This window comes from Danaus plexippus, chromosome 11 (genome assembly GCF_018135715.1).
Source record: "Danaus plexippus chromosome 11, MEX_DaPlex, whole genome shotgun sequence".
NCBI classification, from domain to species: Eukaryota; Metazoa; Arthropoda; class Insecta; order Lepidoptera; family Nymphalidae; genus Danaus; species Danaus plexippus.
In genome coordinates, this window is record NC_083544.1 from 5,307,225 (window position 1) to 5,330,004 (window position 22,780).

At 29.2% G+C, this 22,780-nt stretch overlaps 1 protein-coding gene across 2 annotated transcripts; it reads left to right on the forward strand.

The window, feature by feature from the left end:
• The first annotated feature begins 1,624 nt into the window (after positions 1-1,624).
• Positions 1,625-20,814, forward strand: LOC116765839 (uncharacterized). Of its 2 annotated transcripts, none has more exons than XM_032655459.2 (27): positions 1,625-1,864; positions 4,908-5,009; positions 5,084-5,268; positions 5,968-6,273; positions 6,665-6,872; positions 6,964-7,134; positions 7,228-7,353; positions 7,429-7,722; positions 7,822-7,986; positions 8,473-8,595; positions 8,663-8,965; positions 9,053-9,226; positions 9,400-9,534; positions 9,704-10,012; positions 10,115-10,294; positions 10,372-10,506; positions 10,582-10,902; positions 10,997-11,164; positions 11,940-12,065; positions 12,144-12,299; positions 13,241-13,384; positions 16,091-16,224; positions 16,545-17,099; positions 18,485-18,673; positions 19,712-19,971; positions 20,085-20,273; positions 20,337-20,814. In XM_032655459.2, exons 1-27 carry the CDS (start codon positions 1,798-1,800, stop codon positions 20,788-20,790), a joined length of 5,679 nt encoding a protein of 1,892 aa, XP_032511350.2. In that variant the 5' UTR covers positions 1,625-1,797; the 3' UTR covers positions 20,791-20,814. The 2 variants fall into 2 exon arrangements, with proteins under 2 accessions (XP_032511350.2, XP_032511351.2); XM_032655460.2 differs by having other exon boundaries at positions 10,588-10,902.
• Positions 20,815-22,780: the final 1,966 nt, after the last annotated feature.

Consider the following 22,780-nt stretch of genomic DNA (forward strand, 5'->3'; position numbering starts at 1 on the left):
AACAAAGAACAGGAGCTCGGAAAATATTACTTTTTAACATTTCTAAGGCTATCTTATTGATGCTAAAAAATCAATATGTCTGTAAGCTGCTCTATAGAATTTTATCATTATACAAAAATTATTTTTAATTAACATTGACATTTGATACTAAGAGGGACTTAGTTTAATTAAAAATTCATTACATTTTTTTCGACTGTAAGGATTAGCGTACTTAAAATGATTTATAATATTTTATATATAAGTAAACACAGTAGCGGCAGCCGTTTTTTTAAGTGTGCCTTCATAAAACTAATAACAATTAAGGCTTGCAGAAAATCCTATCTCATTTTTATTATTTTTTATTGAAAATTTCTGCAAGTGTTTCATTAGCACAGTATTGTTTGAAATGATCAAATTGATTTTCATATTATTTCTTATAAGCCTTTCATATCCTTAAAATTATTAAAATCATATATATTACTAATATTACGTTGATGTAGACGAATTGTTGTATATTCTAGTTAAGTATTTTGATATCAGCTTAATTTTAAGATCTAGGTGCTCTTCACGGAACAAAGGCTCTGAGAGACAGACAAATAAAGACTGATGAATGAGTGGACAACAAAGGGATCTTGAATATGTGAACATAAAACGGTGGTGTTTCGTGATGTTTAATATTTTAGAGAATTGATTTTAAGATCGTTTGAAAGTTTTAATAAAAATTATAAAAAAATATTTATTAATTACGGGTAATACTTCACATTTTACGTATTGGTACTGACTGTAGTAAATTGTGTCATAGATTTGTATCAATCGGATATTTTAAAATCTTACTAGGGTAAGAAATGGAAAACTGTTTGAGTATGTTAGTTAAATTTTCACGCAATAACTACGTATCGGATTTTAGTGTCACTTTACAGTGGGTAATACAGCTCACACATCATAATAACGTGTAGGTTACAAATTGTCACTTCAATTCATGTATTGCCAACGCAAGCATACGATAGCAATTTTTTCATATAAATTCAAATAACACAAGCTACTTATAGAAGCCAGTTAGTTATTATATCTGTCATTTTAAACACACTAATCATTTCTCTCAGATACCATTTTCTAAATCATGTTTCGTCATGTTAATCATGGTTTTCATTCGTCCGATTCCAAACATTTAAACCTTAATCTAATTGGACTGCATTTCACTAGCGAAATTTCGTTACGCCTGAAGAACATGACAGACATCATTTACGCTATTTAACAAAGTCTATATTATTGACCATTTAAGTTCATCACATTGTATCAATTCACGATTTTTTCTCAATAAATTAAAACCATTTTATTTCATATAGAAAAAGTTTGTATTTCATTTGAATTTATCATCTTAATTATTCAACAAACAAAGTTTATATACAATTTATTAATCATACAAAATTGGTTCAGCATTTAAATATAAAACGAAAAATATAACATTTTGTTAGAGAAATCTGTTCAACTATTAGGAATTTTAAATATGCGTTATCATATTGTTATTATATATAAGTATTTAGAGATAAAGACTATCATTTTCCCTGCAAAAGATATGAATCTATAGATATAGTTAATAATCGTCATCATTTTATATCAGTATAAGTGCAGGTGATAAAAACACGCCGACAATTAGTTTTGTATATAATCATATCTGAAACTGTTGTTTTACGCTTTATAGTTTTTTCTTTGTTCAGTGTAAACATCATTTAAAAAGTTCAAAGATCTCATAGTTATTAGATGTGAAAATACTAGTGTCTTGTATAGTTTTTCTGTGATGTACGAGCGTGCTGAAAAATGTGGAAGCAAGCTTATAGAGTTGTAGTGATACTTGTAGCATCTGGATTTTTTCACCACAGTCATGGTAAGCATACCTCTCGTTAGAATATAATCAGGTTTTAATAGATACATTAAAAGATTAACAATATCGCCTCTTCATAATAAAACTCATACAAGTGCATTGCCTAAAACCATAATTAAAGATATAATTAATCTTATAATATATTATAGTTGTTATTCAGTATATTTTTATTTGGTTTTATTATATTAATAAAACAATATTATACAGGAATTAATAATATTTTTTTCCTCTAAAACGAGACAATGAAACGTATAACGACAACACAATAACTTAATTGCAATCTACGATTATAATTTCACATTAACGGAAATTATATCAAATAGAATTTAAAAATACATAAAATTAATAACAATTAAGGAAGATTATATTGAAAAAAAAAATTAAAGTATTTTTAGCAGCAATGACCTTTATCGGAGATAGAAAATGATACAGAAAATGACAAATTAATTTATATACATGACGTTCACCATGTTTCCAATGATCAGTGCGATTATATTATAAACTAGTTAGTTTAGTGAGATATCAGAATCATAAGAAAGATAACATATAACATTAAATTTATCAAAAAATTATATGTACTTGGTATTGTTTAAAAAGTGCATATAAAATATTACAAGAATTTATAAATAGCACTATCACCTTATTAAGACTTCGTGTATCATTGAAAATTATGACCAAAATCGTAATGGTTATTTAACAATACCTATAGGAAGTAGTATGATAACGTTTTGCATAAAGTTTGGCAAACGAAAGCACAACAAGAATATGTTTAAATGAAACTAATATTTTTCCGATTAATACGCGTATTATTAAAAGATTTAGTTACGGATCCGAAAGATGCAAGACACATAGCCTTAACAAATACCGTAGCTAAAATCTTTTTCTCGGTTTTACAAACAAGAATGACGCGGTTCATCCTTAACAACAGGTATTTTAGGCCAAATCAACAGAAGGGTTTTTTACCGGGGATTTCTATCCAGAAATACCCGGTAAATCCCCGGCATGCGCCTAGAACACAACACTTTGTTGTTGGAGAGCTTAAAAGATGCTAGAAAAAGCGAGTGACAGATAACTGTCACTGTCTGTGTCTCGATAGGCGAAATACAAAATATACCTCATACATTCCGGGATTATCGTTGGGCGGTCAATGCGTTTTTACGATCACGGAAAATGCTCCTTTAAAATTTCTCGGTCGTAATATAGATAATATAGGTCGTACTCCATCCTAAGAAGGAATAGTAGATAGCTTTTTGAAGGATCTTAACAAGGTCAATAACCAACCGATAAATAACGTCAAAAAAGCTTGGATTTACGATAATTATCTAATATCACGTCTGAATTGGCAAAAAAAATAACCACAAACAAGCGATCAATAGGTTTTGTGAAAGAAGGCACTAGGGCTACAAAATCAAACGTCAAGCCTTACTCTATCCTTAAAACGGCTTCGGATTGGACTATAATGATGGAACGTATGAGAAACAATACAAAATCCCAAGGGATATTTGCGCGTCGTCCTCCAATCCAGATATATTTATGTATTCGCGAATTTTAAAGCCCGTTGTGATAATAGAGTTCACGGTTCCTTGGGAAATCAACATCCCCAAAGACCATAGCATCAAGTTCAATAAATATTACGAGCTCAGTAACGAGCTCACTATAAACAGATTCGTCGTGGAATTGTGCGCGGTAGGAGTGGGAGCGAAAGGTAAAATGGCAAAATTTCTCGACTGGACTTGGGCCTATCCAGAACTAATTTCAATTTGGAACGTGCGTCGAAGGAAGCCCTACCAGGTTCGTTTCAAATTTGGTAAGGGTAGAGAGAAGAGGACAGTGCAGGTGCGCGTTTAACGCGCGTAGGATAGGGGACCCTAACCTACACCTGGGTCGCAAGTACCACGCGATGAACCCGGCATCCGCACGATGAATCCATGGAATGCTGAGAGGTTTCGTCTCTTTAAAAAAATACATACTCCCGAGTTTTCGGTTACCTTTTCGGACCATGGGCAGACAAGATGTCATGTATAAAAATATGTTGTCAAATAAAAAATATATATTTATTGTTGTAATCCAACAGTATTTATATTTATAACATTATATTATTATTTGTTTATGCGTTTATGTATCTGAGTGTGTATTGAATAAGTTTAAAAGAGAATATAAGACGTTGTTAGTACTGGTTAAAAAGTATGGGGTTGCTTCCATATTTTGTATTTATCATTTGTGTATTAAATAATACTAACCGACGAATATGCCGGAGTATTTTCCAAAATGGTAGTGAGGATAGAATTACATACCAGTCCATTTCGTTCGATAAAAGTGAAAAAAGCATCACCATATCATGGTGCTTATGACGTATCTGCAAGGTACCCATGTAATAACGACGGCAAGCCCCATAAACAGTTTTTAAATATCAATTTAAACCAAGTAAGTATCTCCCTCAATATAATGACAAGCAACATAAACATACAAATAAGATAATAGTTTCTTAAGATACTAAGCAATTAATTTAAATAACCTAATATTTTAAAGATAAAGAAAAGTTACAAGCAACCACTTCAAGACATAGCAAAAAAAGACAATAAAATAATACTTAAGTTATAGAAAGTTTATTAAAAAACTTAAAAAATAAATAAAATATCCGATCTTTAACAAAAAAGGAACAGAAGAGGTTGAAGACCGAGTAGACCGATGACTAATAGAAATAAGCTGCAAGCTACAGTATTTTTAAAGAAATTTTAAAAGCAGGATGTAACAAAAAAGCATAGCAGGTTTCTGAATTGAGTTCCTACACGTATTAATTATTACGTATTAACGTACAACAATATTAGTGTAGGAACATATCAAAAATCATTATGAAATAAATGAAGAAAATGCAAAGACAATTAATAAAAAAAAATACTAAATAATTTTTTTTATTCAGTTTTGCTTGATCAAAACTATATAAGTCTATTTAACATACGTAAATACAATGTGTCTGTAAAATACGTGTGATATTCTACGACGGAGTGATCTACTTTTATATGGATTTTTTTACAATAAATTTCAGCTTGCACAGTAGAAGACGTAGACCAGAGCGTTCCTGTTACAAGAGAAATAAAAGACACATTTAGAGGCATCTTTTTTTCAAGTAATACTCAAAATATTCAAGGTAACGTCTTTGTTCAGTATACCTTGTGACTCATCAAATAAAATACAACAACAGAGAAAACTTTTTTATTACAGAACCCGTTTCTTTAATACAAAACGAAGGTCTAAAGGAAGGACCGTATCTTGATATTTTCCTAAATAACTCACTGCTTACCATCGGTACCAACGACAACTTTGCCAATTATGAAGAAGTTGAAACCGAAACGACTATGAGATACACAGTAAATTTAGGATGTACAAGTGGTTCGCGACTGAGTTTTGTAAGTTTAATAGTCTTTTAATATTTATACTATAATTAGTCCAAGAATCTACAGGACTTGTATAAACGTACCGTTCATAAATAGCTAATGAAAATTGTTATTCGTCACTTTACGACTATCTACATCATATGTCTCTTAAGATATCAAAGGTTATATAATAGTGCTTTCTATTAAATTTGTTTACTAAAAAAGGTAAAGAAAAATTTAAATTAATCAGGATATTGTATTAATCTACGTGATGTTGTTTTTATCTCTTCTTCCTTTCATTAAATTGTTCGTTTCTTTATTGTCTCAAATATTTGTCTAAAAAGGGTCAGAAATAAAACTGGTTTTCTGTTCTTAGTAATAATAGACGATTATTAAAAAAAAATATAACTCCCGTATTTTTTTTTCCGACTTTTCTAATGCTGCTAGCCCTATTGATTACATTATCGAGAAGGGTAACCGGTAAGTGGTCGGAATGGAATCTACCTCTCAAATTTCGTGCTGAAGGTCCCTGGGGGATACTATACTATACTATTCTACACTATTATTGCATATAAAGTAGTATAAGTGACCTGAAAAGTAGTATCCCTTTCTAACAAATCTTTGAATGTTTGCAAAAGACTTGTATGCTGTGGATGAGCCTGCCTGATATTTTGAATTCAAAAATTGCACAATACTACTAGTATTGAATACCTATTTTAATTATTTTAACAGGTTTTGATTATAAACATAAGAGACACAAACAACAATAACCCTATATTTCTGCAACCGGAATACGAGTTTAACATCGTCCTACCAGTTCCGCCTGGATTCATGGTCACCAATTGTGAAAATGACATTGTTGTCAGAGATATAGATCTTACCACTCGAAGGATTGATTTTAAACTGAATGGAAGCGATCTCTTTGAAATATCGTACGACCCATCTTCTAAAGTTCCAAAAGAATTTAAATCGATACTCAGAACGACTACTTTGATAAGATATATACCCGAGCAAATAACACTGACGTTGACGGCCACGGTAACATATATACTTTATTACGTCACTTGATTCAACCGCTGTACGACTGTTGTCATATTATAAATTATTTATTTGAAAGTCCTTTTTTCAAAAGTTTATTTGGCATCCATAGCTTTTATTTTGACATGCAAATACAAGTTTCACTAATTCAAAATCAAAGTTAATAAAATGTTAAATCCACATAGTTTTTACAAATCTATAACATGCAAATATATAAATCTATACTCATGTCGTAAACGCGACTTGGTAATAGATACATACAGTAGAAAATATTTTTAAAACATTCCCAATAATAGTATAGAGATTTTTTTACTTTTTGTTTTATGACCATGTATTGCATTCAATAAAAAAAAAACAGTTTAGGAAACAGAATGATCTTTATCTTTTATAGGATGTCGACGAAACTAGCGATCCGGCAAGATCAAACACTACGACGGTTATCATCAAAGCAGACAATCAATTTCAATTTCCTGATGAGCCAATATTTTCACAACCTTTTTATTTGGCATCATATGAAAGGGAAAGCGATTTTGTATTACAAGATACCATTTATTTGGAACAGGGTTATGACGATCAAGTAAAATTCAGTTTTGAAAGCGGTTAGTGTGGAATGGTTTTTGTTATACAAAAATACTATGTATATATTTAATTATTTTATATACATTTTTTTTAATTGTTGTCTATTTTTAGATTTTTCTGAATACTTTAATATGATCGTAGACGGTAACAAAGTTCAGTTTAATATGAATAAATCGATACCAGTCCAATTGTATGAAAAAAAACAGATATATTTAGTTGTAAAAGCAGAAAGAGAGTACACTAGTGGTGCCACTGCTGCGGTTATTTTGAAATTACCAATAGGTAACGATTCTTTTATTGTTTTTTATCAGTGACAATATTTTTATCCTTTTTAGTCTTAATTTAACTGAAGTAAGCTTTACTTTTGTTCTACAGATACTAAGTTAGAATTTGAGAGAGCTATTTACAAAGGAAAAATAACTGATAACGTTTTAAACCTAACAGATTTAATATTAAAACAAGGCTATGAACATTCCAATATAACAGTAGAAATAAGCAGTGGTAAGTAGTTAAGATATTGATATATAAAACTATTTGTCGAATTTTTTTTCTAATTAAATTGAAATATCTTTGCAGAATACTCTTTCAAAGCGACTGTTCTATCAAATATCATAAAATTATCAATGGATCCTTTGACGGAGGATGTTATTAGAAATAATAATTTTATTGGTTTGGAAGTACTAGCCTCAAATAACCGAACTAAGGCAAGAACTATTGTAGTATTAGAAATCATCAAAGAAGATACCATAACTCCAGTATTTGAAAAATATATATATAATGGTAATTATAGCAACGAAACGGGATTTGTCATGGACGATATCATATTAATTCAAGGCTTTGATGAAACAGTCAACCTAACTCTAGAAGGAGGCAAGTTAAACTATAAAACTGTTAATTCTTACACCGAATTCAAAATATTGTTCTTCAATTAAATAAAATATATTTACTAATATTAATCTGTGTATTTAGAATACTTCACATTCTTCGAAATATCGCAGGATGGAGCAAGAATAAGACTTAAACCTTTGGCTACACCTGAAGAATTGATGAAAACAAATATTATTTTAAGCATACTTGCTGTTAAACCAAGAACAGTCGGAGCACATGCTACAATCAATATAGCGGTGCCATCAGGTTTAATATATATATTTTTAAATCTCTCTTAATTTAAGTCTGCATAAATAAATTTATTTACAATTAAAGTACCTAAAAAATTTTCACCTGCTGCAAATTTTTAAAGTTCATATTTGAAAATAACAAATGTGATAAATCGCATCATGTTCTATTTCAGCACTTGTAATGTTAATAATATTTGTGCCTCATTTGTATTACATTATTCATGATTCTATGTTTATATTGTTCTGATGCAACATTATAATGTTGCTGAAAAAGCGTCTACTCTGTTGTATATTAGTGGATAAAATAATATAGTGAATAAAATTGTGTATATGTGTGTATATATATATACACATTCACTATTTCGTTATGATTATTTTTAAGTCTTAGCTGTAAAAAAAAACAAATTCAGAACGAAAACCACATATTTAAGAGCATAATAATTTAAATTTGAAGCTAAGTTATTTAATTTGTTTAGATTAGTTTGTTAACACCCCTTTTCAGCTAGATCTTTGGTTTTTGAAAAGGATTTGTATATTGGAACAATAGAAAAGAATAATTTAACACTCAACAACATTGTTCTAACCGAAGGATATGCCTCAGACATTAATTTCACCTTAACTGGCGGTGAGTTTAAAAGTATTGTTTTTATTAAAACAAAATAGCACCGTCACTAACCGATATTTTATTTAAGATCTTTCAAATCACTTTTCCGTAAGTAACAATCAAAACATCCTAACTGTCTCCGTAACAACGGAATTGCCGGAGACAGTTGTATTGGAGAACGACTTTATTGTATTGACTCTCGTTGCATTTGGAATGAAAGCTATTACAACTTCAACAAATATCGTCATTCGAATAATAAAAGAGGACTATCTAACTCCCATTTTTAACGAGCGGATCTATTCTGTAAAGTACGAGAATGATCAACTAAATGCCGTCAATATGACATTGATCCAAGGTTTTGACGAAACTGTCACATTTGAATTGATTGGCGGTAAGTAGATAGAAATTTTCAATGTAAAAAAAAAACTGTATTTTTATGTCATTGAATTTATCAAATAATATTTTAAATGTATTTCAGTCCACAGAGAATTCTTTAGTTTAGAAACTAGTCTCAACACAATAAAACTAGTTGTGAACTCCACTATACCAGAAGATATTATATTTAATGAAAAGGTTATCATATTAAATGTTGTGGCTCGAAAGCCCCTAACAGTTGGAGCAAATGCAGCAGTGTATATTACATTTCCACCAGGTTTGATCCTACAAAATGTGTTTAATATTTAAGAGGATAATTAGTTGACTTAAATACTTACGTTATTACGTTACGTTAAAAACGTATTTATTTCTATTGTAATATTTACATATTCAAAATATAAGCGTTTGCAAAATACTTATATATGCAGAGAAATGTATTTACTATTTTAGAGATGACAGAGCTAGGCGTATTGAATTTCACCCAAAATGCCTATAGTGGTTCTTTAAAAGAGGGCGTCCTTATAGTAGAAGATATAATACTTGAATATGGTTACACGCCACAAACTACATTTATTCTAAGCGGAGGTAATAATTTCTACAATATGCAAGTAATTAAAACAGTATATGATTTACAAACTTTATGTTATATGTTTGTAATAAATTTATTTCCTATATTTATAAAGATGTTCAATATAATAGATAGAAATAATTAATTATGTTTGAATAATATCATATGTCCTTATCATATTTTCAGACCATTCAGATAAATTTTCCTTAAATTATTCAAGCAATGTTATCACAGTAATACTAAACAGTAATGTATCGTTGGAGGAAATCGAAAGACAGAATTTTATTACTTTAGAAGTTAAAGCAACAAGAAGAAGGACTATTCCAGCAACAACTGTAGTAGTGGTGTATATCAATAGAACTAGCATAGGTAGTCCCATATTTGAACAAGCATTTTATAGCGGCAGTTACACTAACGATGGTGGATTAGTATTTGAACAAGTAATATCATTACAGGAAGGTTTTGATAGTACTGTAGAATTTAATTTAGAAAAAGGTAGGATTTTTAGATATATATACATATATATATATATATATATATATATATATAGATAATAGAGAAAAATTTTGTAATTTATATCATAAACATTTATTCTAGAATATTCACAGTGGTTTGTGTTGGAACAAAATGGCAATTCTGTAATATTAAAATTAAATACTTCAAATCCTATACCAGAGGCCATCACAGAAAAAAACAAGCAATTTTTAATCACAATTTTTGCCAGGAAACCAGAAACGGTTGATGGAAGAGCAGTCATATATATAGATCTACCGAAAGGTGACATAATGCGTCCTAAACACTTTTTTCTTTAATAAACAATGTATAATAATTTTATATTTTTAATTTTCTCACAGAAAATAGCAATATCAGAATTCTTCAATTTGAACATGTCAGCTATTTGGGAAGTATAGAAAGCGGAGTAATACAACTAGAAGAGATTCGTCTCAGGACCGAAATTACGTCAGCGATGGATTTCAATATAACCGGAGGTGGTAATCATTAATACGTTTAAAACTTATCTTATTTCACAATAGCTTAGATAATGAAATAGAAATTTATATAAGTTGCAGAATACGCATCGTATTTTACGATCTCTAAACAGACTGAATCTATACAGATTGACATCATGGACGCGCCGCCAGAAGTATTTGAAAACAATGACTTTTTAGTTCTCAATATAAATGTGTTTGAAGTCGGATCTGTAAGTGGACATACCACTGCCGTATTGAATATAATAAAAGATAGACAGTATAAAAATATTACCCCCGTATTTAGCGAAGCCTATTACACTGGACAGTATTCTAAAGATACTGGCCTTTTATTCTCATCTATAATAACCCTCATCCAAGGTTATGACGAAACTGTGACATTTTTACTCGACAGCGGTAAGTGGATATAAAATAAAGTGCTATAATTATTTTGGTTTAAAAGTTTTTAATCAGTCGAATAAAAACCGTTTTACCGAAATTATTTTTGCAGAAGACTCGAAAGGTTTTGAATTAGTAGAGACAGACGTAAATAATTTCACACTGACATTCAATGGAAGTTCAAGTGAAGGACATAAGAAGAATTACTTATTGTTCCCCGTTATAGCACTTAAACCAAACTCCAGACAAGGAAGCGCTGCAATATTTATTTCTATGACAGGTACTTGTATAAAGATGAAAATTAAGTAAGTTTGGTATGATTATATGGAAGCACGAAGCAAAACAAAAATCCAGATATATCAAACGTGGGTATTTGTTTGAAATCACCGTTAAAATGAGATGGAAATTAAGAAATCCATGTTGGCAAAATATATAACCCATGAAATATGAATCTACGTATTTTAGTATGGCATAAATATTTGTTTTTAAATTTTGATGAACTTATATCTTTACTCGAGCGAAACACAGCCGGCCAGCTGCTTTGAGTCAGTTGAGCTGACATTTGGAACCCGGTTACTCTGCTTAGGTCATTTCATTTTACCCTTATTTTTGCAATATATACATATATGCAATTTTCTTTGTTAAGGTGTTATAACTTCATGCATTCAATTATAATACAAGAAAAATGTTTTTCCTCCCCTTATTAAACTAAAACTAAAATATCACCCATATTATTGGTATATTTATATAATTTATCTCGTTTCGTTGCTATTTCCACCATATTTATGAACAGCAAAACCTTTTTTTACATGAGTAGTAAATAAATTAAAATATTGAATAGTAAACATTCAAAGCTTATGTTGATAAAATGTTATCTTATCTCTCTATGATACATAAATATTTAATTTGAGCTTGAGCAACGAAGAATAACAGACGTGGACTTAGGAATTATTAAATAAATATGTGGTTTTCGTTCGTTAGATTAAGTTAGAGTTAAGTTTAGGTTAACCGTCACAGGGTCAATAAGGTTGTTAAAACTCCTTAATATGTTTCAGGATCTCCGGAGACGAATGTATTCTTTGATAAAATTCTTTACAATGGGAAACTAGAGGATGACATTCTCTCACACGATACCATAACATTGACAGGTTTTAATGGAACAAATATTTTAATAACGGGTGGTAAGTGTCAGAATATTATGTTTATTAAAAGCCCAAAGGGAAGCATTTCTTTTTATTTGGTGTATTTCTCTTTTGAAGAAAACTCGAGACTTTTTGAAGCGGAATTCATTAACGGCTTTGTAAAAGTCACAACAACGTCTTCTTCAGAATTTCCGAGAGAGCTTACCCACATAGCACTTGAATTACAAGCAGGGAGTGCAAAGTCAGTACTTTTAATAGATGTCAGTTTTTCAGGTATGTATAAAGTTGTTTTCAGTTCAGTTCAGTTCAGTTATTGCAATCAGGTTTTATTGAATAGTTTTTGAACTCAACACTTGTTTATTCTACTTGACGTAGGGATAAGTGACAAAAATTTCAAACATTAACATAAACTTTTTACCCAGCAACTTTTCTTCCTTCAAATCTATTTTATAAAAGTATTTGAAATTAATTTTCGAATAAAGTCTATATTTATTCATTTTTTTTTATACAAGTAATAATTTTATCTATGACTCCATTATTGTATTTAAAAAAAAAGGAAACTACGTCTAAAAAGAAATCAAAATGATGAAGATACAATTAATGAAATAAATTAAAAGCAACTATATATATAATTGCATTTAAATGTTTAAGGCTTCTTTTACAGTTTTTCTTTGATAATTTAAGACATATTTAATAAATTTGTTATCAACTTACTTTTAATGCGATAAGAAGATAAGGCAATCCAGTCATCAATAATATTGTTTAAGACTATTTTTACTCAACATTGTCTAGTGGATTTTTTTATTATTTATATCAAAATGGTTTCTCAATTGAAATATATTTTATCTGTATAACACAATACTACAGACCAAAATATTCAATGAAGTTAAATAAAATAAAAAATACATATTTTACATATTAATGGTTCATATGATGCATGATTTATCGACGAGTATTATTAATCACGATTTCCCTTCATACTAATTGTTATCTATTAGAAATATTTCAATGAACACTTGTGATAGTAAAATTAATAAGGACGAAGATCATAAGTTCACTGCTATTATAATTCTCCTTACCCATTACAAAATAAAATAATAAACCATAGATCTTTTTTTGTTATTATATTTAAATGAATAAAATAACAACAATGTACTTATTTTTGACTATTTTAACGTCGTGTAAAACAAATTTGTATTGTATCTTTATTACAGATAATCCGGATCTGCCAAAGATAGCATTTAAATCAGAATCTTACTTCTTTTGGGCCGATGTCAAACAGACGGGAGAAATTGGAAAAGTTGAAGCAACGGTTGATAATGATGAAGCTGTCACGTACTCCTTGCGTGTCACTAATGGTACGTTTACTTAATATATAAAAATTATCAATCCCTACAAAACTCTACATGCATATAACATAATTAAAACTAACATTTTATATATATATGATGAGCTATTAACTCAAAAATTTAAATGAAAAAGATATTAGGACGAGCGAAACGGTAATTACCCTTTTATTTTCTAGTCTTGTTAAAATTATTTACTTGTCAATATGTTACTTTGTCAATCTGCCTGAATATTTTACAGTATTTCAAATAATGGAATTAATACAGAAATATCAAGTCTCCTTCTGAATTTTTCTCGATAGAGCTAACATACACAACAAGTGACAAAAAAGTCTATTCTAGATTTTTTTCAAATTAATATTTTTATTTTTTTGAAATCTTTCACATATCAATATTTCGTTTTCATTTGAAATTATAATTATATAAATCCTGTAAGCCATTCGAAGAAAAAAAAAAACAAAAAGAATTGTTTGAGCTATGAATTACTTTGACATACTTTAAACATAACTTATTTATACTAGTAACGAAATTCAATATATTATATTATTACACATAAATCATTTTTATTTCTTTATTCAAAGTGATACAGATTGTAGTTTATTGTTCTTACACAGTAATTATCGGTATCAATTATTAATAGTAATGACGTAAGGGCACTTATACTAATGAAAATGTATTAAAACCTTCGTGTGACTCTTCACTATATATTGGCGATTTGTCAGATATATGAGCCAATAAATATTCATTCTATGCTTTAATTTACTTTAATATTTCATTTCTTAATATAAAATTAGCAGCGAGAAGGAAAAGTAATTTAAGAAAAAATGATTTTTTTTCTTAAAAATATCGAAATTTTTTTTTTTTAAAAGCTGTATCTTTGTACCTATTCAAATTAGATGATTAGCTAGAGTTAACACTTTTCATTGTAACACAAACCACAGACTGCTTTTTTCGTGTATGACCAAAGAACGTCCCGACATTCCACATTACTTACAAACTTCCGCACTTATAAAGTGGCATATAACTTGAGATGAATAACATTAAGTAACCGAAACGTATAGAATAAGTTTTTCAAATAATAAATTACCCGTAGTTATCTGAAAATATTAGTTTCATTTGACAGGAATATTTTTTGTGTATTTCACAAGTCCCGAAAGCTTATAAAAGAGTAACCGTTTAACGCCTGATAAATATTTTCAGCAAAATACATTATCATTCTTTAACCATCTTCGGTCGAAAAACGATGAGGCACTTTAATGCAAGCGATTAAATTTCTTATTTCAAATTTATTTAACTTTAAATATAATAACCAATATTTTTCCTCCATTTAATTCACCAGCGAATAATTACTTACCTTTGCCATTTAAATTTATAATGTCACCTACGTCAAAGACTTAAGGTAATCTTAATTAAGATATATAATAAATCATAATACTTTAATATTTCCAAACATAATGATGATTAAACGAATAAAGTCATAGATATACTTTAATAATATCATTGGTAATTAATTTCTGAAAGATTGTATATAAAATATATATTTTTAACTCATTTTAGTTAAAATAAATCTTTATCATCCGATTTATTACGCCAATATAAATACGGATATTATTTCATTTTAACTTAACCGACTCTTCAAATATTTTCCTATATATGTACATTTTTATTATACAAAAAGGCGAGATGTGTGTTCCTTTAGTGACGTGTAAAGAAACATAAATATGATGAATACATTCATATAAGATATAATCAATTTATATATTGTGCGTTATAAGAATACTTAACTGTTATTTTAAATTCAATACAAAAATTGATAAGTAAAAAACCTGAAGCGATAGATGAGTTTATAAAATCAAAGTACTTTTTAAATTATGTACTATCAATGTAATATAAGTGGATGTATTTTTTGTCAACATAACCTGCAGCTTAGACGTTTTGATGGCTACATTAGATTCGTCTTGACACGACAAGTGTCACAGATATAAAAAAAAAATTAGAGTAATAACTGACGCAAGTAGGACTTTTTAAAAATTAAACTCTCAATTAAAATTTTTAAATCTTCGTCCCTCTATAATTTGATGTTAAAATTCTGGTTTGAAATTATTTTTTTTAAATATATATAAAAAAACAAAGAATTTACTGACAGTTTTGTTTAATAGAACTGTATTTTTTTCGGTTTTGTGAAAATTAAAATAAAGGTTTTTCTGCTAAAATTTTAAAACGTAATAAAGCAAAGGTTATTCAGTCACAACTAGATAAACACTTCAATGTTATATATTTTAAACATTTCTTGAACAACTTGCTTATTTATAATATACTGATGAGCACTTATAAGTATCGATAACTCTTCATATCCAGGACTTTATTTCTCTTTTAGGTCTTCCATAAATTATTTCTGACACTTCTCCTATATTTATTATATTTTTGATAGGTTGCGGAAATATCTTGTTCTACCTTCGTTTATTACAACGATCTTCGATTATAAAAATTGCAGTATTTTACCTTGAATTCGTTTACTCTACATAAATATATATATATATATATATATTATTTCTTATGGTTTAAGAACAATTTATAATCAAGATAACGCAACTTCTATCACCCTATCAAATCAAATGAACACTTTATTGACGAGTTATATCTTTAATAAAATCTAGAGATATGAAAAAAGACTTGTTTTGGGGATAATTATTTATGTCATTCTATTGAACCTTTCAGATCACATAGCATCTCGGCTTAACATAGATGAAAGTAATGGAGTATTACAGTTAACAAACGTCGCCGAGAAGGGAATATATAATTTCAATGTGAAAGCGACTTCAGTTCAAAGCAAAGTTGAAGCTACAGCATCAGTGAGTTTGTAATATGATCAAAGCAGATATGACTTTTATTCACCAAATTTTAATAAATAATTCTGTTTTTTTTTTCATAAATCTATACCGATACTGGTTTAGCTTATTTTTTGGAATTAATGGATGATTAGTCATGTATGATTTTGTGACTTAAAGAGTTGGTGCTTAAAAAATTACTGTCCATTTTTCTAATGTAAATATTTTTTAAATTTGATTCTACTATTCAATTATTTTTGTTTTTCATTATGTAAGGACAAATCCAACCGTAATAATATATTACTTTACAATTTAGATCATACAATTAGTGTGTTTTAAAACAGGTGCTATTGCGTGTTGACGCTCTGCCGGATTGCGGCGGCGAGGTTGGCTTATCACCTTTGATAGTTATTGAAAGAGTTGAAGAAGAAGCTCATTATAATTTGGTTGTCTTAAATGAGACTGAACATGAGGGTTGTAAGTATACATTAACAAACGTCTTCCCCGAAGATCAATCCTGGCTATACGTCGAAAATAACGGATTGCATACAAAGCCTATTGACCGAGAGGACAAATCAATTGCTTTCATGACTCTGTCTCAGATTCAAGTGGAATTAACACTTAAGTGCGACAGTGATGGAGTACCGGCCTTCGCTAAGCGTTCATTAGACGCAGACGATAGCTCGTACCTCTATTCTTACGACTACGGTCCTAATAAATGGGTCCTGACTGACACCATTTTATATAATGCCAGACGAAGCTTCGTGAACCTTATCGTCAAAGATATTAATGATAATTCACCAAAATTCAACGGAAAGGAAAATGATACAATTTACGTCGGATATCCGGTGTCCGAAATAGAGGGGCTCGTTCTTCCACGTGCTCTTGCTGAATTGAAGGTAAGGTTTTAATTAAAGAATTAAAGGTTTCAACTATAACGGTACATAAAATTATTAATTACAACCTAGTATCCTGATATTTAAAACCAATAAAATAGTTAGACATCTAGTTTAACTATTATCACTCAAATTATTAGCCTAATTCTTTTTTAATAAAAAGAAGTCGTAAATAAATATTAAAACACGAAATCCAACTGATCGGCCCGAAATTTCTGATCACATTTTTCTGACAATACATGGTTAAAGAAGTAACGTTATTTCGAAACCAGTATGGCAGATATCTAAAGATGATGGACCAAAATTTTATATGGTATAAGCAGATGATTTACATTTAAAATTATTAATAATTTAGTCAACACAGTACAGTACAGTACTATTAGATTACTATCGATACTTCTAGTAAATAATTTAATATCTAAGACCATTAATTTTGCTCAGAACTAAATGAAAACTATCTGAAATAAAACCCTCTTTTCTGTAGATATAAAGTATAACAGAAACAACAATGTATTCGTGTAACTTTATTTTTACATTAATGTTCGGCTACTGCTTAAATTAAAATATAAACTTTGTAGTATACAAGACACATTGTGAAGATGTCACCACCAACATTCAATTTGAGCTATTATGTAAACAATTTACAAAGTATGGAAACAATCACAGAATTTTCTTAAGAAAACCTAATAGATGGCACCTACTTTCCAATAAGATGGTTAACTATATAGGATACTTGATTCACTGAAGAGAGTAAAGACACGATTTTTTAATTGGAAAAGTAACTTGAATGCGATACTCCGAAGATTACAAGTTCGAATACTGATCGTATCGATGACGTTTCTTTCTATATTTTCTAATAATTTTTTTTTATAATTAAAGTAGTTAACACACCACGTTTCAGATATTAAATATAAAGTATATATAGTTCTTAACAGATAACTTAATTTTTTATGAATTTTTGAAACGGATCATAAAACATATTCATAATAGTTTATTATTTAGTGTCAGGCTCAAATAAAAATAATGAAAATACTACGTAAAAATGCTATAGAAACTCGTTAGAAGTACAATTTACGAGAATTACTGTAACCTCATTCCGTAACAATACAGCCAGAGGTTTAGTCAGAATAATAATGTTGACATTCGTACCTGCAGCGCATTGTATTTAAAAAACTACGACTTAATATTTACATTAGTATCCTTTGAAAGCTTTTTGAAGGACCTTAGTTAGTAAAAATCAGATGCTCATAACAGTAAGTAACAGTAAGTAATACTTCTTTAAAAGGTGATAATAATGAAATGCATTTTATAGTGCACATTTAACAACGAAATTTTCACCGTCTACGCTATTGTAACGATAAATGACTACCACTTGGAATATTTTACAGGCGACAGATGAGGATATAGGAGAAAATGCAGCTATAATGTATTGGAGCGGGGAAGACAATCTGGCCGTTTCACCAAATACCGGTTTAGTTCACGTTCGCAATAACGCAAAATTGGAAAACAATTCCCGTTTAACAGTATATGCTATCGACCAAAACGGACAAGGGAACAACGGCTCTATAGATATTGTGGTAAATATTTATTGGAATAAGTCTAGACGAATTTAATATATAATTGTTTTTGAAGTTTCCAGCTAGTTCTTTTTTATAAGTGTCCATATTAGCTTCTATCCTACAAGCAAACTCGATGTTCTTCTGTAAAACTGTATGACGTATTTTTAACTCAATATTATCGAAATAATTAAACTGAATGGATTATTTGTATATTATTTAAGAAAAGTGGAATTATGGGACGGAATAATATATCATTATATGAATTTATTTATCGGATCGATTGTTAATAAAAGCCATTAAAAGTTTGCTGAACTACATTTCTAGTAGCGGTAACTTAACGACATCTTATATCTTGTATTAGAAACTTGTTTGTTATAAAATTTATTCAACTAAAAAGTCACTTTTGAACTCAGATGTCGTTAGTCCACATCTCAAACATTTCCACAGACCTACTAAATTGATCGAATCAAAACTAGCATAGCGAGTCGTACTACTTTTAGAGGGGGCGCTTTTTATTTTATATTTTTTTGTAATAACTTAATAAAACTAAACTTAAGTTACAATACCTATCTTTATAAAAGTATCATGTTCATGTTGAGTTTTAATTCTTTGTATACTTTAAATTAAACTTATTCCAAACATTTTAGCATATATTTAATGTGTATATAAGGATTTCCTTATATTACATACAGACTGGGTCAACTAAGATAGATATTATTAAATATTTATAAATATACATTTGAGTCCGTACCAACTGGAATAATTGTCAAGTTGTCAATGAAATTTTTGTTATTTTATATCTATAAAATGTAAAAATATATATATTAAATACATAAATTACATAAGTAGGCTCTCGACCCCAAGGAATTAAAATGTCGTATTTTTAAAATATAAGGTCAAATGAACAATGTTTACCAACACATGAGTGGGTGACCTTAGCTGTTTACATAATGTGTTTATTTATTGTGAAGTTAACAGTCTTTTCGACAACCACTGTTCTAAAATCTTACAATATTTACAGTTTTACCCTTGTGTAATAAATTAAACATCTTGCAGGTTAAATTATTAAATAAAAACCAAATTGCCGTCCTGACTATAAGAAACGCATTCTTGGAGGATGAATCTAACGTTTTAAATGACTTGAGTAATTCGGTGGGATACGACATTAAGGTTTTAAGGTCTATTGTGATTTCTGATAGCTATGACGAATCCAATAGAACGAAACGAGGCATAAATAGCAATAGTGGATCGTCTCTGCAACTATATGTTTATGGTTTAAAGGAAAGTGAACCAGTCGACATCAATCAATTGACCGGGTAAATAAAAAAAAAATGGTTACCGTCATAAATTTATTCAAAATATGGCCGTACAGTGCTAGAACAATTCTAATATTAATAATTATTATAGTAAAACATTTTTTTTTTTTCAGTGATATTAACAATAATAACGTAGCTACAATCACCATAGCCAGGATTCTATCTTTAGAAGATCATCTTGACAGTCTAGCGATATGTCCCGGACTGGAACGTGATATAGGCCTGCTAGCTACAACCATCGCATTATCTATCCTGATATTAATTTTAATTATTGCGATATCTGTCTTGTTCTTCCTTAAATGGTAAATTTAACCAGACTTAATTATGTACATTAAAAAAAATATCCTTAATTGCATTTTTTTTAGGAGAATAACAAGAAACTACGAGAGATTCAGTGATAGCAACAGTACTACTTCCCAGCTAGCTTCACCCAAGCTTCCTGTTATTGAAGTTCCTCAGAAAACACGTCTCAATATGGAGGAAATAAAAAGGAGTGAGAAGAGACTACAAGAAATGTTAGAAGAACCGGTCGAAAGTCAACTCGATTCCGAAACAGACGATATTAAAGAAGTAAATGAGACTCTTGATGAGGCCATTGTTAACATATCAAGTGATGTTCAATTACCTATTATAATACAATCAATAGATAAGCTGAAAGATGGTAATGACGAGTCTGATGATAATGACGAATATGGTGAAATGAAACAACCGCGGAAATCTGTTGTGACGTTCAATGAAAACGTTGAGAAAATCATTCATATAGAAGACGTTAATGAAGATGAAAGCTCAGAGCAGAGTTTTGAAGTTTATAAATTTTAATAAAAATTATATATTGTTTTTTCATTTTGCTATTTATTTTAACTACACACTTTTTCTGAAAATATATTTACTACAAAGAGAGGAATCAAAATAGAGAGGACACTTTTTTGGACATAACAAAAATTCATGAAATTCTTACAATATTAACCAAAAACTTTTTGGATTTTTTCTTATAAAATTATTGGGATCATACTTTAACCAACCAAATCTCGTATAAAGTCAATGCCCTCTTTACGACCGACCCTAAGATAATGTAAGAAATATAAATAAAATTATATGTCTAATGAAAATACAAGTAAGATAGCACGGGTGACGAATAAAATACAAATATGATGTATAAGCCGTTAAGCATAAAGCAGATATGACAAAAAAGTTACATATTACGGTCTTTTCTCAGTGATTTAGAAATCTGTAAATGAACGTTAGGTATATCAAAAATCGTGTTAGAAAGGCGTATTTATTCAAATACTACAAGTATCCTTTAAATATCATTTTAAAAACTATTTCTAATTTATGATCTCTTTGTAGATAGTAACAAATCTTTTTACTATGACTTTGGGATGACGAATCCGTACCTATTATAGACTTAATTTCAACTTGGCATGCACAAAAACAAGTTGTTAGGGAAAAAGATTAAGATTTATAAAAAGGATCATAAATTTTAGGCGGGTACACCTTAACGTTCGAATACCGCTAGATGTCCACGCGAAATGTTATTATTACCTTACTCGGCTTTACAGTTACCCTTTTAGCATAACGTTTTGATGTTTATTTAATATGCGACACACATTAATATACTTAATATATATATATAACACTTATTATATTATTTTAATAAACATGACAGTTCCCTCTTTAGGTTTATGATAAATTGTATCGATCCAAATCACTAAAATTCTTCTACGTTTTTGGAAACAACATCAATCAGGAATTAAATATTTCAGCAGAGTTTTTAATGATATAAATATCAAAAAATTGTAGCTAAACAAAAATTAAATAATATTGGATATCTTTTCACTCTGCAAAGATAGTGTGGTCTACTGGCTGTTATAAATATAGATACACAACATTTAATGCTTCTCTTAACCCAGAGAATAAGCGTTTTAAAGATATAAAAACCGTATTATAAATCGTTTTGCCATCGATGGTTCGACACGTAGATGAAACTAAGTGCTTCCCACACAAAAGTTATCTCAAGCAAGCCTTTGTATTTCGATCGATCACCCTCACCTGACCATTGTCCTCGTGTGTAACCAAATGCATCATTTGAATATGTTATATCACAATACGAAGATAAATTGTTCCGATAATTTTACATGCATATTGTATAACAACTTTTTAAGTATTCGGTTGACATTAAGACTTTGTACATTAAATGGACAGCTTATTTAAGATATTGTTAACAATATTACCCAACCAATGTATCTAATGTAATCTTTACATACATATTATTAGAATAATCATTGGCAAGAATCCAACTCGTTTCTACAATAGTATTGTGTGTCCTCTGTGAACAAAACTAACAGCGATTTAATTACGAAATCTTCATTTAGTTTACTTTACTTTTTAGTTATACCATTGATTTAAGTATAGTATTGTATGTATATTCTCTTAAAACATTGTTGAACAAATACATTACATAATTTTGGTATGAATGTGAATCAGTCAATCAACAAATCGATATCCGCATAGTTATATGCATGTTATCAACACTCAATGTTGATTTAATTAGAGCATAGCAAGAGCAGATGTTGACATAACTAATTTAATATGAGAGAATCCATTCACAAATGTGTATTAAAAACTGCATTTCAACTATTCAAAACAACCGCTTCCTTACCCAAAGTAAGTTATGATAAAATGATTGAACTATGAAAATATTATTTAGCAAATAAATAAAAAAGACATTTACATTAAGACTATGAATTCATGTTTGATTTACCATCTATGCAGTAATTTCAATTAAAATTTTATGCATTCAAAATTTTTG

What these genes read in the sequence shown, in the direction of transcription:
- LOC116765839 (XM_032655459.2), top strand. Translation starts at nt 1,798, where the DNA reads ATGTGGAAGCAAGCTTATAGAGTTGTAGTGATACTTGTAGCATCTGGA. An exon ending in ATTTTTTCACCACAGTCATG is followed by an intron (nt 1,865 to 4,907) that starts GTAAGCATACCT and finishes AATAAATTTCAG; the next exon opens with CTTGCACAGTAGAAGACGTA. An exon ending in TACATTTATTCTAAGCGGAG is followed by an intron (nt 9,535 to 9,703) that starts GTAATAATTTCT and finishes TCATATTTTCAG; the next exon opens with ACCATTCAGATAAATTTTCC.